General features: G+C 36.7%; 2 protein-coding genes across 2 annotated transcripts; one reads left to right on the forward strand and one right to left on the reverse strand.

Moving 5' to 3' along the window:
* The first annotated feature begins 2,533 nt into the window (after window positions 1-2,533).
* Window positions 2,534-3,550, forward strand: LOC109244626. The gene is made up of 2 exons (XM_019411747.1): window positions 2,534-2,904; window positions 3,009-3,550. Exons 1-2 carry the CDS (start codon window positions 2,534-2,536, stop codon window positions 3,106-3,108), a joined length of 471 nt encoding a protein of 156 aa, XP_019267292.1. The 3' UTR covers window positions 3,109-3,550.
* Window positions 3,551-7,366: 3,816 nt separating this feature from the next.
* On the reverse strand, window positions 7,367-8,274 carry LOC109244625. The gene is made up of 2 exons (XM_019411746.1): window positions 8,215-8,274; window positions 7,367-7,783 (listed from the first exon to the last, which is right to left on the reverse strand). The coding sequence occupies exons 1-2, from the start codon at window positions 8,272-8,274 to the stop codon at window positions 7,367-7,369; spliced, it is 477 nt and encodes a 158-aa protein (XP_019267291.1).
* Window positions 8,275-14,666: the final 6,392 nt, after the last annotated feature.

Below are 14,666 nucleotides of genomic sequence, written 5' to 3' on the forward strand. Positions count from 1 at the left end.
TTATATTGTCATAAAACATTTACTATAATTTATAATATTTTATATAATTTTTTAGGTATTTAAATATTAATTTTTAAATATTAAATTAATCTGATTCAATTTAACTTTAAATATTACTTCCTCCGTTCTAGTTTATATGAACCTATTTTCTTTTTGGTTCGTTCAAAAAGAATGATTCCTTTCTAAATTTGAAAATAATTTAGCTTGAACTTCCAATTCTACCCTTAATGAGAAGCTTGTATAACCAACTCTGAACACATTTTTAACTTGTTTAGGACCACAAATTCCAAAAGTCTTATTTTTTCTTAAACTTTGTGCCCAGTCAAACAGGTTCACATAAATTGAAACATAGGAAGTAATCAACTTGACCGGACGAAGGGAGCGGGGCATTTGCATCTATACCCGCTTTTTGGTCACGTTTTAACTTGTGCCTTTGCAAAAAAAATTGCAAGCGTACCCACTTTTTCGCGTAACTTCAGCATACGGGGCTGAAGTAGCAAGGCAATCACGCAAAACTTCAGCGTTCTAGTAGACGGGACTGAAGTAACAAGTGTGCTGAACCAAGTGTGCTGAAGTTTTTGTTTGTAATTGTTGAACTTAAGCATAGTAGCTGAAGCTTTGTTCTCTATTTGCTGAAGTTTTTGTTTTGTAACTGGCAAACTTCAGCTCTAGAGCTGAAGTTTTTTGTTTTTGTAACTGGCGAACTTCAGCTCTAGAGCTGAAGTTTTTATTTTTGTAACTGGCGAACTTCAGCTTCAGAGCTGTAGTTTTTGTTTTGTAACTGGCGAACTTCAGCTCTGGAGCTGAAGTTTTTGTTTTGTAACTGGCAAACTTTAGCTCTAGAACTGAAGTTTTTGTTTTGTAACTGGCGAACTTCAGCTCTAGAGCTGAAGTTTTTGTTTTGTAACTGAACTTCAACTCTAGAGCTGAAGTTTTGTTTTTGTAACTGGCGAACTTCAACTCTAGAGCTGAAGTTTTTATTTTTTGACCGGCGAACTTCAGCTCTAGAGCTGAAGTTTTTGTTTTGTAACTGTCGAACCTCAGCTCTAGAGCTGAAGTTTTTGTTTGTAACTGACGAACTTCAGCTCTAGAGCTCTAGGGGGCATGTTGTACCCACACGAAGTAACTTAAAGCAACATTAACAGGAACCGAAACATCAACACATTACCAATCCAATCGACAACTGAAATCTCCAATTTCCGCCAGACCCAATTCACCAAACAACAATATAAAATTAATAATTAATTTCTCTTGTCCTATTTTCACATCAGAATTGTGCATAAGATTCAAGTTGCAAAACCAAGATAGAACCTTTACAGATGAGGGTGTCTTATAGGACTCACCGGAGAAATAAGAAGAAGCAGATAGCGATGAACCTTACTTCTGGAAAAAGAAAAGATAAAACTTTGAGGAGGAGAAAGAGGAGGAGAAAGGGGGCTGAAGTTGTTTAAAAAGTGGGTACAAATTAAAACTTTTTAAGAAAATGGGTATATGTTAAATGCGGGCGACCAAATAGGGCACCCCGTGCAATTTTATCGAAGGGAGTAGTATCATTTTGTTATGAAATTTAATGAATCCGCTAGAGATCTTTTTTGTTTCTTTAAGCAAAAAAAGAAGCCCACTAGTTTAATGGTGCTGCAATAAAGCAATAAAAAAAAGAACAGTATTGCAAAGAAAAGTAGCAAGAGAGTTTTTATTAATTTGGAATGATTTACAATAGCATAGAACCCCATATTTATAAGAAAAGGTAATTTAGCCATAAAGCAACAAATTCTAAAATCTGTCAAAAACACAGGCATTCAGCTTAAATACAATTTTATTTATAACAAGTGCTAAATTATAAAAGTTTTTTAAGTGCTTTACAACTTTGGAGTCCAAGGACGTGTTGTTTTAATTGGAGCTTATGCTTTCTAGAGAAATTGTTTAAAAAAGAGTAAAATCTACCGAACCCCTTAATATTTAGTTATTAAGAAACGATATATCCTTCTATCTTTTAAATAAGGGAAATTACTTAGCTATGTCACTCTACAAACTTTCCTAACAAAAATAGCCCAAAACAAAATATCTACTAAAAAAGGCCTAAATGTCATTTTTGGCCTAAATAGTTTCAATTAATGTCACTTTTTGTATCCGTTATTTTTCGTATACAACACAGAGTATTCTCTCTCTCTCTCTCTCTCTCTCTCTCTCTCTCTCTCTCTCTCTCTGTGTGTGTGTGTGTGTGTGTGTGATTTTTTCCTAAATTCAAACAAAATTGCTGAAATTGACGACAAAACAAGATACATTTTCGGTTATTTTCGTCTGATTCCAGGTAATTTGGAGTAGAAAACCTCTTATTTTGTATAGTTTTCTGATTGCATGTGTTTTTGTAGAATCGATGTTGCTTTTCTTTAGGCTTTTGCGACTGATTTTGTAAGTTTTGGTCGAGTTTTTGTATTAATTTCTTCACAAATTTTTGTAACCTTTTGTTCGTATATTGTCTTTTTGTTTAATTTTGTCATTGAACCTAGTTTCAATTGTGAAACAGAGCAATATGAGAAGACAAACTCGTTTGATGAGTTCATCACCTTATTCAAAGTCGGTTTCAATTGAGAAATCGAGCAACATGAGAAGAGAAACTAGGTCGATGAGTTTATCTCCTCATTCAACCCCGATTTTAGTTGAGAAATCGATTGATGAACAAAATATGCGAAGAAAAAATCGTTCCGACAGTGTTAAAATGTTAGAATCTCGAAAGGATATTGTTGGACAATCTGAGAAAAAGAAGAGCAAGAGGGTTATAATGGATGCTGATCAAGGTAAGAGAAAACGTGTCGTGGAGGAAGAAGTGCATTTGGGTGTCAAACAAAAAAAAACAAGGTTCAGAAGGCAGAAAAAGTTAAAATTCCTAACAAAGTTTGTAAGGTATGTACAATTTCAGTTATAATTTTTTCTATTGTTGACTCTTCTTTTAAAATTTGGATTTAGTTTGTATTTGTTTGTTTTTAATTCGTGTCATGTATTTGTAGCCTTGGAAGCTCTATATTCCAGTTGGTGAGCCGTTTCCTGTTACTCATTGGTCATCATACACTAATGTGGATATTGTATCGGTTTTACAGTCAAAGTTGACTGATGTCCAGCTTCGGATGTTTAGGGAAAGCTGTTTTGGCTATTTCCTTGATTTACCTCGAGTTGCTATCCAGGCACAACTTATTCGTTCTTTAATGTTTAGGGAGTTAGTTCAAGATAAGATCAATTTTATGTGAAACTGAATGACGAATGTGTTTTACGTTTTGTTCTTCGAGAATTTGGTACTGTAAGTGGTTTAAACTATTGTGGTAATGAACATGTTGAGGGTAAATTCAGTGGACCCAATAGGTTGGTGGATACTTATTTTTCTGGTTTTGAAGTGGTGTCAAAGAAGTAACTTATTGATTGTTTTGAGAAGAAGAAATGACAATCTGATGAAGACGCAATTAGTATTGCAATCATTTATTTCATGAACACATTTCTAATGTCCACTCAGGCTCAGAAGACATTTATAAGTAAACGTGATTTCCATCTTGTCGAGAGTGGTGAGTATGTGTCATTTCCATGGGGTAAGATTGCGTTTCGAGCTTTATTGAAGTCGGTGAGGGACAGGTTGAGGGGAAAGTCTGAGTTTTATAGGATTGGTGGATTTCCTCTTGCACTACAGGTGTGGTTCTATGAATGTTGCACTGTAGTTGATCAAAAGTTTGCTGTTCGCGTTGGAGATCATACACCACGCCTATTGAATTGGAAAATGACAGACAGGCCAACGCGTGAGGACTTCTCTATTGGTTTCTTCAACAGCACAGGGAATAAGGTACCATCTTTTATATCTTGATGGGATATACATTTATAATACACTATAATTCATTGTGATACATCAAACATACAAATTTTATACATCTTTGATACATCTAGGACTGAATCACTTTTGGTTACCTTTGTAGTTTAAAAATATTTCTCCGACAATTGAAGAGCTAAGGAGATTTACTTTGCCTGTTGAAGTTACCGATGAGTATCAGAAAGATTTGACATCACGTAACAGGGGAAAACTTCCTATTGATGATAGCGATATTTTGTCACGCCATCCCCGAAACAGATTAAGGAGCCTGTCCCACCAAAAAACGCGCCAGGTGTCCAACCTGTTGATTATGACCGTGAGTTGCAGAAGTTGAAAGCTGATGTGAAGCAAGTATGTATTGGTCTTTTTTATATATTTTTTTGAAAGTATTGTTTAAATTGTATATTCAAAGTCTATTATCTTTCTTATTTGTTTCATCTTGTAGCTCCATAAGCAGTTAAATTTCTTCATGGAATATGTTTTTGCTAAATTCGAGGAGGTCTTTGAGTTAATAAATTCCAAGGTATGTGTTTCTTTTCCATTGTGCATTTCTTTTTATTTTTTAGTTAACTTACTATATCCTTTTTTTTTAAAAATAGCTTGGTGCAAGCGAAGTCAAATATGGTGCACATCCAGAGGAAGACACCAGTGGTCGTCAAAACAATAATAATTTTGTGAGCTATATGGAGTTTGGCGGTAATGAAGATGTTGAAATGGATGGTTGTCAGGTGTGTTTAGTTGTGCATTCTGCACTTTTCCCTTTTCTTTTCTTTGTTGTTTTTGATAATTCGATTCTTTTTTAAAAAAATAGGTCGGTGGAAGTGAAGGCAAAGATGTTCCACATTCTCATAGAGATACTAGTGAGTATCATCGTAACAACATTATGCTTGGTGTAGCAGATCGGTTAGGTGTCAATGCTATGGAAGGACCTTCTGGTGTGAAAGTTGACATGTTTGTTGCTAAAGTAACTTTCACACCAGATGTAGCACATGCTGGCGGTATTGGAGAGAATGCAGATGCGGCGATCGGGGAGACAGAGGAAGAATCTGAGAAATAAAAGGTTCCTGAATCCTGGACTGGTGCTGTTTGTGCGACTGCAAGTGTTGATGCGGCGGCAGGGGAAACGGAGGAAGAATCTGAGAAACAAAAGGTTCCTGAATCTCGGACTGGTGCTGTTTGTGCGACTGCAAGTGTTGATGAGGCTGCAGGGGAGATGGTTCTATACAATCCTGAATTACTTCCTGAAGTATCGCCGCAAATGGAAAAAAGAAAGAGATGTCCTGCAAAGGCCGTGCAGTCTCCGTTCATTACTGTATTTGATTCAGGTTCCAGTACTGGTGTTGTTGCAGCAAAAGGAAAAAAGCAAATTTATGCTATTAAGCATCCTTTTCAAAGCAAAATCGGAACTGGCGTTAACGACTCTTTGTTGAATGTATTTGCTGCGTGGGTCAAAGAAGGGAAGTCAAGAAAGAAGTATGTTTCCAACTTCTGAGTTTTTTTTTCAGTTTTATATTTTAATATATTGTCACCTATAGCATTATTTTATATCAAATCACTATACTCTTTTGTGTATATATGTTACCAAGAATGAAATTTACCCGAAGCATGTTAGTGAACTCAATCCTGCTTATGATCTTGGTGTATTTCACGTTGAAGACAAAAAATGATTTTACACTTTGGCATATAATGGTCAGCCCTTGGATGACTCGGTATGTAAGAATTTACTTTTGCAGTATTTGTTTTTTAAATTTTTAGCCATTGTACACATGAACACTCAGTCCTCTTAAGTTAGAACAGATTATTAATTGCTATTTCCTAGCACAAGAGATAGCAGTGAGCATTCATTTTTCTTTGTTTTATGTGATTTTGGTTTGAAAAACCGTAGCTGCTTAAAGCTTACGAGCCTTTAGTGATTAGTTATTTGTTATGTTTTTGTTTTAGCACATTGATGTTTTGTTCTATTATCTGAGGAAGAAGGGGAAGTATGACAAAGACCTACCTGTAACATTCACCACCACAGGTTGGTACTTCGACGAGAAACTTAATGAGTTATTGCAGGCGTTTATTGATACAGATGGAGATAGTGATATGTGCACTCCGAAATATGTCATTGCAGAGTATATTCAGGGGTTTGTCTTGGATGCCAATGTTCCATGGCACACTGTCGAGCATGTCTTAATGTCAATTAATGTTGCAGAACAATGGCATTGGATAATGGCTGTGATGTCCTTCAAGGATGGTGCATTTATGTGTATGACTCTATGCGCGTTGGAGCTGCTTATCAAGCCAAATTTCATAAGACCATGGCCAAGTATTCTGTGTTGCTGCCTCATTTTTTCGTGCACACGCATTTCTATTTAAACAAAAAAGATATCAATTGGCGCACTGGTGTCTACAGATCAAAAGATTTGATTACCCCCTTTGATGTAAAACTGGTTGAAGGATTGCCTCAACAAGTCGAAGCATATGAATTTCTTTCAACACAATCTGTCTTGTTTTTAGATTCTGCAGTTGGATAGTTGTTGTTTCCAGTGATTGCGGTGTATTTGCGGCATCATTTGCCGAGTATTTCATTGAGGGCAAGACGCCTCCTAAAAAATTCAATGCCTATGCACACAGGCACAGATTTGGTGTTCTCTTGTGGGATTATGCTAGAAAGAAGATGGAACTGAACGCGCAAAGTGATGATAAGATTATTGGTTGATAGAATAAGTCGCGGAAGCAGAAGAAGTAGTTACTTTTGTCATTGTTGTCGGATGAACTCTATAATTTTGTTTTTGTATTGTGTTTTGTTATGTTGTCATTGTTGTAAGACGGATCAGATTTGTTTGTGTTTGAATTTTATGAATACTTTTAAGAATTGTATGGCAAATGAGATGTTTGCTCTGTTATCAAGGTTTAATGAGTTTCAGTGCGATATTGGATTGTTGCAATTTAGTTTATTTTGGTGTTTTCTCCCTTGATTTTGTGTTGTGAATTACATATATGAAAAATATACGGTAGTTTGTGATATATTGTCTCTTGCAGATACACGCATGATACAAATATGATACACATATGATACACAGTTTCAAATATGTATTGATGAAACCACTCTTATTTGCAAATTTCTAAAACTATTTGCATAGTTTTCTAGCTGCTACGACTGTTTTCCATTAGTTAGCTTTGTTACTACACAAATACAAGCATGAGTAAGAGCCTATGCACAGAGATACATAGGCGATACACAAGCGATACATAGATGATACAAATGTGATGCACAAGTGATACATATATGATACAAATATGATACATAGCTGATACAACTTCTTTTTAATCAAACAGATGTATAATATAAACTTGCAACACGATTTTAAATGATAGGTCAAATATTTATTTATATCTAAAATTCAAATGACATTCTACAATGATATAGTTCTTGATATATTTCATTCTTCTACATCTCTATGATATTCAGTAAAGTAAATAACAAGTAGTTCTAAATTTGACATATTTCATCCTCTCTTTGGATTATTTCTACAAGTTTTCCTGTTCTGACCTTCTTCTCCACACTGTCCACATGAAATCGACAATTTTTTGTTCCCTTTCAGATATTGGCTTGCACCTCCCCTTCCTTGGCCTTCCTATTGTTTTAGTCACGTCTGGTGGCAAGACTTTTTCATTTAGAACTTCTGCAAGAATTTCCCATGTGCTTTCATCAGGAACTGGATAAATTGGAATTTCATATGTCTTCAATAGGTACTTCCTGGTGTAGTACACCGAGCAATACTCAATGTGATTAATGTATTTGTATTTTAATACTGCCCAAGCATGTGCACATGGCAGCTCATCCAACTTAAACCTTCTATAGCTACAAGTTCGATCTTTTAGGAACACTATTCTCTGCTTACCCTTGTCAAGTACTGAATATAAGTAACTCATCGAAGGGGTCACCTGCAAAATTTATCAACTATCATTAGTGGTGACAAAGTAGATGCCCTCAAAATACATATACTAGAGAGCCTACAAGATTCAAAATAGCTTAATATCATGTCAAACCAACCAATATTTCAGGAGTGGGGTAGGCGTAAATGCTACATTAAATTGAAAGCCTTTGCTTTTGTGCAGGTGGGCACTAGTTTAACAGAATCACACAAATGGTTCAAGATATAACAGATCCGTGAATTAGGCATGATTACATATTCTATGAACAAGTATCTACAGATTCCAGTCATACCTTCATTTGATGTGACAATTCAAGATTGTCCATCAGCATTGTATCATATTTTTTTCCAAGATCAGTGAATGACTCTACTGCATTCTTTAGGTTTGTAATATTCCATCGTCCGATCAATTGCCTTATGTAGTCTAGGAAAAGGCAGTACTGGGAGTTCCCTAGCAGCCTTGAGCGCTGCATTGATCGACTCCGCAATGTTTGAAGTCATTGTCAATGTTCTGTGGAATATGCTATGGACCATCTTCCATACCCAACATTCATTAAGTAATCTTTGACCCTCTTATCAATTTTCTCTACCTCTGCCATGTGGTAATCAAACTTCTCAACTGTGTATGCTTTGTCCATATCAAAGAATATGTCTTTGAGCAGCAAATGTTTTTTTTGTAAATTTTTTTTACATTATTCCATAGATGCCATATGCAGACACAATGAGGTACTTGTCGATACAATGTTGCCGCTGCATTTTCAATGCCTTCATGCCTGTCGAGACTATGCACATTCCCTCCCTTTCCCCAAATGCATCCTTGAATCTCGCAAAAAACCACTCCCAGGAAGCATTATTCTCTGAATCTACTATGGCATATGCGAGTGATAGGATATTACATGCTGGATCTTGTGTTGATGCTATCAATAATGTTCCTCTATATGCCGATTTAAGAAAGGTTCCATCTACAACAACAACCGGTTTGCAATACTGCCATCCTTTTATAGACGGATATAGTGCAACGAAAGCATACATGAACAAGTCTTCCTCTGTTTTTTTCAAACTTACCACCGATATAGGATTTGTAAGAACCAGTATATAAAAGTAGCTTGGCAACTTTTCATATGATTCGCTCAGGTTCCCTCTCAGTACTTGAATTGCATATTCTTTCGATCTCCATGATTGCATATATGTCATCTGAAGATCATACTGCTTGTTCATGTCTCCAATTATGTCATTAGGAGTGTATATTATTTTTGGGTCTTTATACTTTTCTATCAGAAGACTGCCTATGAGTTTTGCAGTAGCTTGACGTTGTGCGTAAGATCTGTCTTTCAGGGGGCATGAGTGCACTTTGCTGAAATTTCTGTCCTTGAAAACGTTTGCTTTTTTCAGGCTCGAAGACTTAAAATACCAATTACAATTGTTGTTGATGCATACTAGGCAGTACCTATGACAAGGATATAAACTTTTCCATCAATAAACAGAGCGACATGAAATACAATGATATATAGTGATACACACTTCCATCAACAATACTAGATGAAAAAATACAACGACTATACAGTACTAGACGGTGACAACCACAACTTAAAAGTGTACAGCCACATACTTACTGTCACGCCCCAAATATCGAGGAGTGCGACCGGCGCTCAACCGAGTAAACCCGACTGAGCAAGCCTGTTAGGTTTCATTCTACCCAAACCAACTCATGAATAAGGAGGAGATGAACTCCATTCATCAAATACTGAAAATATATCATTAATAACTTCCTTATTTTCATTAGCAACTTCATTCATAATTAAAAAAAATATTACAAGTTTCATCCATCTTTGCCAAATATCAATATTTCTAATTCAATTTCTCATTATCAAACTCCACCCACAACCTGTCTACGGAGCCTCTAAATACAACTGAAGAATAATACGGAAATGCCGGCAACAAGGCTCCGGCTATACCTCAAAAGTGAAAGTCCACAACAAAAGATGTGCAATATAACCCCTTGAAGGAGAAATGGGCTCACCAAGATAGCTAAAAGGAAGGTGCGTCACTAGCTGCGACCAACACTGCCTGCTATGGAAACACTTACATCCATTTAAAGACGTAGCGCCCCCTGCAAAAGGGACGTTAGTGCCATCGAATAGCACTAGTATGTATAACTAAACACCATCCAGTTAGAAAGAACAACCATACAAGAGTACAAAGAAATCATTAGAAACACAAAGCTTCAAATAAGCCCCACGTCAACAATATAAGAGGTTCACAAAGTTTTAACATAATTTCCATAGCTTTAGTCTGGGACTTTCAATACTGTTCATCATCATTCACAATACCACTGCTTTCTTGAGCGGAGTCCGATCTCGACCCGATCGGCTAGGTTGCCTCATTTGAGACATACACTTCAATCACAATCTCATTTTCCTTTTTTCCGGAATTTATTCACAATACCACCGCTATCTTGAGCGGAGTCCGATCTCGGCCCGATGGGCTAGGCCGCCTTACCAAGGCGTTGTTTAATCGATTCGTTTCACATATATCATTTAATAGGCACTTGGGGCCACAACTTTATCACATCATTCTTGGCATTAGGCCGCATTTTACATCATTCCCAATTTAATATTAGCTTTGCCTTTTAGGACAGTAGGTGCACACATGAGCAATTTAAATTGTAAGCATAGATAAGACTTCATAGATGGCACAACAAGTGCAACTTCAATCTCAATTTAAGGTCTAAGCATTTCAATACATGATTCATATTCCTTGAACCTTTTCAAGTTATCAAGAATAACACACTGATCATATTAAGACACATCTTTCGCGCATATAAGGTTACAACCCCAAATTCATGTGAAACAACGATGAATACAACAATTCAACTTTAATCTTACCGTATTTGCATAAACACCAACGGAGCTCAATTTCTAAAAGACGGGGTTTTAGCCATACATACCTCAAATTCGCCCCTTAATGATACTACAATGATCCAATACACTTAAGCAACTTCAATCTACAATACAACATTCAATAGGACCAATATTAGTAAGAAATTCCATAACTTATGCCATTTAGGCATATTATCAAACACCTTGTAGGTATAAATCTTTTCATATCATAACCATAGTATTAGTTCATCCAACTATTATCATTAACCAACAATTTATTCCACCATCATTCCTAACCAATTTATAACTTCCAACAACATATGTATGACCATCCATTCACACCCAACCAACAAATCCTATCAAATAATCACCCTTTCAATATCTACAATAATTATGTATTTATATTGGGAACTTATGGCTTCCAATCACCACATCAAGAGTTCTAACACTTAATTCATACTCATATTCCCATAATAACTCCATATATGTAAGTTTAAGGGTGAAAGATTACCTCTTGTAGACCAAATCTTGAAATACAACTTTTGGAGTGTTCTTGAGATTTTTGAAGAAATCCTATGAAATCCAATCAAAACCATATTGTAACTAGTGATTGAGAAGTGAAATTATCATAAAAACACACTTAAAAACTCACCTTAGGTGTGTAATTGGAGCCTTGACGGAATGGGTGATGTAGAGGATGCCCTAGTCTTGAAAAATGACTTAAATCCTCTCTTTTCCCGTCCTTAGGTGTATTTAGAGGTCTGCTACTAGTGCGCCCGCGCTAAGGCCGCGCTCACGAGGCAGAATACTTCCCAATATGCGCGGCTGCGCACCTGGGCGCGCATATGACACATGTCCAGTAAAATGGTCATAACTTTCTGTGTACACCTCCAAATGACGAACGGTTTGATGCATTAGAAACTAAACTCAAAGATCTTTAATTTTATAGGTTGTTCTTCACACAACTTCATATATATGTATATATTCTCGTCCAAAGTGAGGTCTTGTTCGTACTCATTTGAAATTTTTAGTCTATCATGTAATTCCCAACATGGCTTAGACTTAGGCCTCTCCTCAGACCCCAAGTCACTTATAATATGACTTATACACTTATTACCATATCCAATTGATATCCATTATATCATTAATCCTTGTTTTCACACAAAGTAAAATAATTAGCCTACCTTGGCACCCCGAAATCTTAAATTACTTAGCAAAATTTTCCGGGGCTATACATTCTCCCCCGCTTAGGATCATTCGTCCTCGAATGATAAGTGGAGTAAATCCGCAAATACTTAGCTTAAATTATCTCTTTTCTCACGCATCTTTAACTTCCAAATTTTGACAATCCCCCAAATTTTTCAGAAATTTCGGCAGAGTTTCCCTTGTAACCCGGCCTATCCACCTGTCAAAGAATCCCAGAAACACACCTCAACAACATATATTTGATCAAATGACGCAATAGAACATAAAATAACACCAAACGCAGCCCCACAATGAACATATATTTAGAAAGGAATTCCTTTACATTAGCTGAGCAATCAATACAAAATTTATATGAAACAACTTCATAGAACTATTTCATTGCTATTTAAACAAACGAGGGTACTTCTTTTTCATTTCTTCCTCAGCTTCCCAAGTGGCTTCCTCAATTTGTTGTTTTCGCCATAACACTTTCACGGAGGCAGTTTCTTTATTTCTCAACTTTCGGACTTGCTTATCAAGGATGGCAACTTGAATTTCTTGGTACGATAATTCTTAATTAACCTCAATAGTTTCAACTGGCACAATAGTGGACAGATCTCCCACTACCTTCTTCAACATAGACACATGGAAGACTGGGTGTACCAATGACAATTCAGATGGTAACTCGAGCTCGTATGCCACCTGACCAATCCTTTGAATGATTCTATACGGTCCGACATATCTCAAACTTAACTTCCCTTTATTTCCAAAGCGCATGATACCCTTCATGGGGGAAACCTTCAAGAATACTCCATCGTCTTCCTTGAATTCCAAATCTCTTCGACGAACATCCGAATAGGACTTTTGACGGTTCTGAGCAGTTTTCAACCACTCCTTAATAATCTTAACCTTCTCCATAGCTTGATGAATAAGGTCTGGTCCTATCAATTCATCTTCCCCCATCCTCGAACCACCAATGGGAGATCTACTTCTCCTACCATACAACGCCTCAAATGGTGCCATCTGAATACTAGCATGGAAGCTATTGTTATAACCAAACTCTATGAGGGGTAAATGATCATCCCAGCTACCTTTGAAATCAAGAACACAAGCACGCAACATATCCTCAAGCGTCTGAATGATCCGCTCTTCCTGCCCATCAGTTTGTGGATGAAAGGCTGTACTAAGATTTATTTGAGTACCCAAACTTTGCTGAAATTTCTTCCAAACGTTTGCCATGAATTGAGCCACTCGATCTGAAATGATTGAGACTGGAGTTCCATGCAACTTGACTATATTTTTTTTGATATACAATTGAGCATATTATTCCACTGTGTCAGTAGATTTGACTGGCACGAAGTTCGTTGATTTCGTGAGTCGATCCACGATTACCCAAATTGAGTCGAACTTGCGTGTAGTGCGCGGTAATCCTACCACAAAATCCATATTGATCATTTCCCATTTCCACATTGGAATTTCTATTCTTTGTAACAATCCTCTAGGCCTTTGATGTTCGGCCTTCACTTGCTGACAGTTCTGACATTTTGCCATAAAGTCCGCCAAAACATTGGCTTTTCCCGGGTGATATAGAATATCGATGTCGTAACCTTTGAGTAACTCCAACTATCTTCTCTTCCTCAAATTAAATTCTTTCTGTTTGAAAGTATATTGAAGGCTCTTATGGTCCGTGACTATATCCACATGGACCCTATACCAACAATGGTGCCAAATCTTTAATGCAAATACCACTGCTGCAAGTTCTAAGTCATGTGCTGCATTTTTTTCCCCATGATTCTTGAGTTGCCTAGAGGCATAAACTATCACCTTAACACGTTGCATCATTAGTGAAACATCTTTATCATATTTCTCTTAGATAAGACCTCCCACGGATCGAGTTCTACAATAATTTCCCTGATATGGTTACAATCTCCTGTGAATACTTGCAACTAATTTCCCTGATAGGACCTTCTGTCTTAAATGAATAACACATGCGAATTTACGCACATACCCCGATAACATCAACCTGCACGACATTGCATCAAATGTAAGGTAACATTGTGCTGGGACCTTTCTTAGCCAAACTCTTCTCCCCTTATGTGCCTTATAGAATTCAAGATACCGTACTACTTTTCCTGTGAACATTCTCACGATCCCTCTTTACGGTTAAACACCTCCCAAAATGCATATAATAACCTTTATATATATATATATATATATATATATATATATATATATATATATATATATATATAATTTAGGAAGAGTCACTGGCCCGAACAGGGCACTCTCTGAAACTTGAGATCCTCCTCAATTCTTCGACAACGACTTTTGGTTTTACTCTTAAGTGTAAGATTTAGTCCACCTGATTCTAACCTCGATGAGTAACTCACCTCATTCCTCGTAGTGTAGCTACCAATAGAGTTCCCTGATATTGCAGCTTAGGAGTTACCATGCTAAACATGTCTGGTCCGTAACAAGTGTTCATCCTCTTTCAATCTATTCCGAACCTTTCATTTGCCCTTTGGTAGATTGTGTTTTCTTTCCCTTATTGATCACCCTTTGGCCTGGACAATATGCTAGTACCATCTTTTCTTTCTAACTGGAACTTTCATTCCCATTCCATTTTACGCATAGTGCATAATTGATAGCCTTATTGTGCCACATACTTGTCTACCTCCCGTGAACTTGTAATATCATTGGCCTGGTTTAATCAGTTTATCATACCACAACTTCGCCACTGGTAGTCTCACTTTCCATTGTATGTAGACATGAACTATCTCTAGATCCTTTAGTTGATATTTAGTGTCACCCAAGTCGGTTGCATTGCGG

The sequence above is a fragment of the Nicotiana attenuata genome, unplaced genomic scaffold (genome assembly GCF_001879085.1).
Source record: "Nicotiana attenuata strain UT unplaced genomic scaffold, NIATTr2, whole genome shotgun sequence".
In the NCBI taxonomy this organism is placed as follows: Eukaryota; Viridiplantae; Streptophyta; class Magnoliopsida; order Solanales; family Solanaceae; genus Nicotiana; species Nicotiana attenuata.

Bases quoted from the DNA above. Each gene is read 5' to 3' on its own strand.
- LOC109244626 (XM_019411747.1), top strand. From the start codon at position 2,534: ATGAGAAGACAAACTCGTTTGATGAGTTCATCACCTTATTCAAAGTCG. The intron at 2,905-3,008 runs GTATGTACAATT...ATGTATTTGTAG, and splicing joins TTCCTAACAAAGTTTGTAAG to CCTTGGAAGCTCTATATTCC.
- LOC109244625 (XM_019411746.1), bottom strand. From the start codon at position 8,274: ATGACTTCAAACATTGCGGAGTCGATCAATGCAGCGCTCAAGGCTGCT. The intron at 7,784-8,214 runs GTACTGCCTTTT...TAAATTTTGCAG, and splicing joins AGGCTGCTAGGGAACTCCCA to GTGACCCCTTCGATGAGTTA.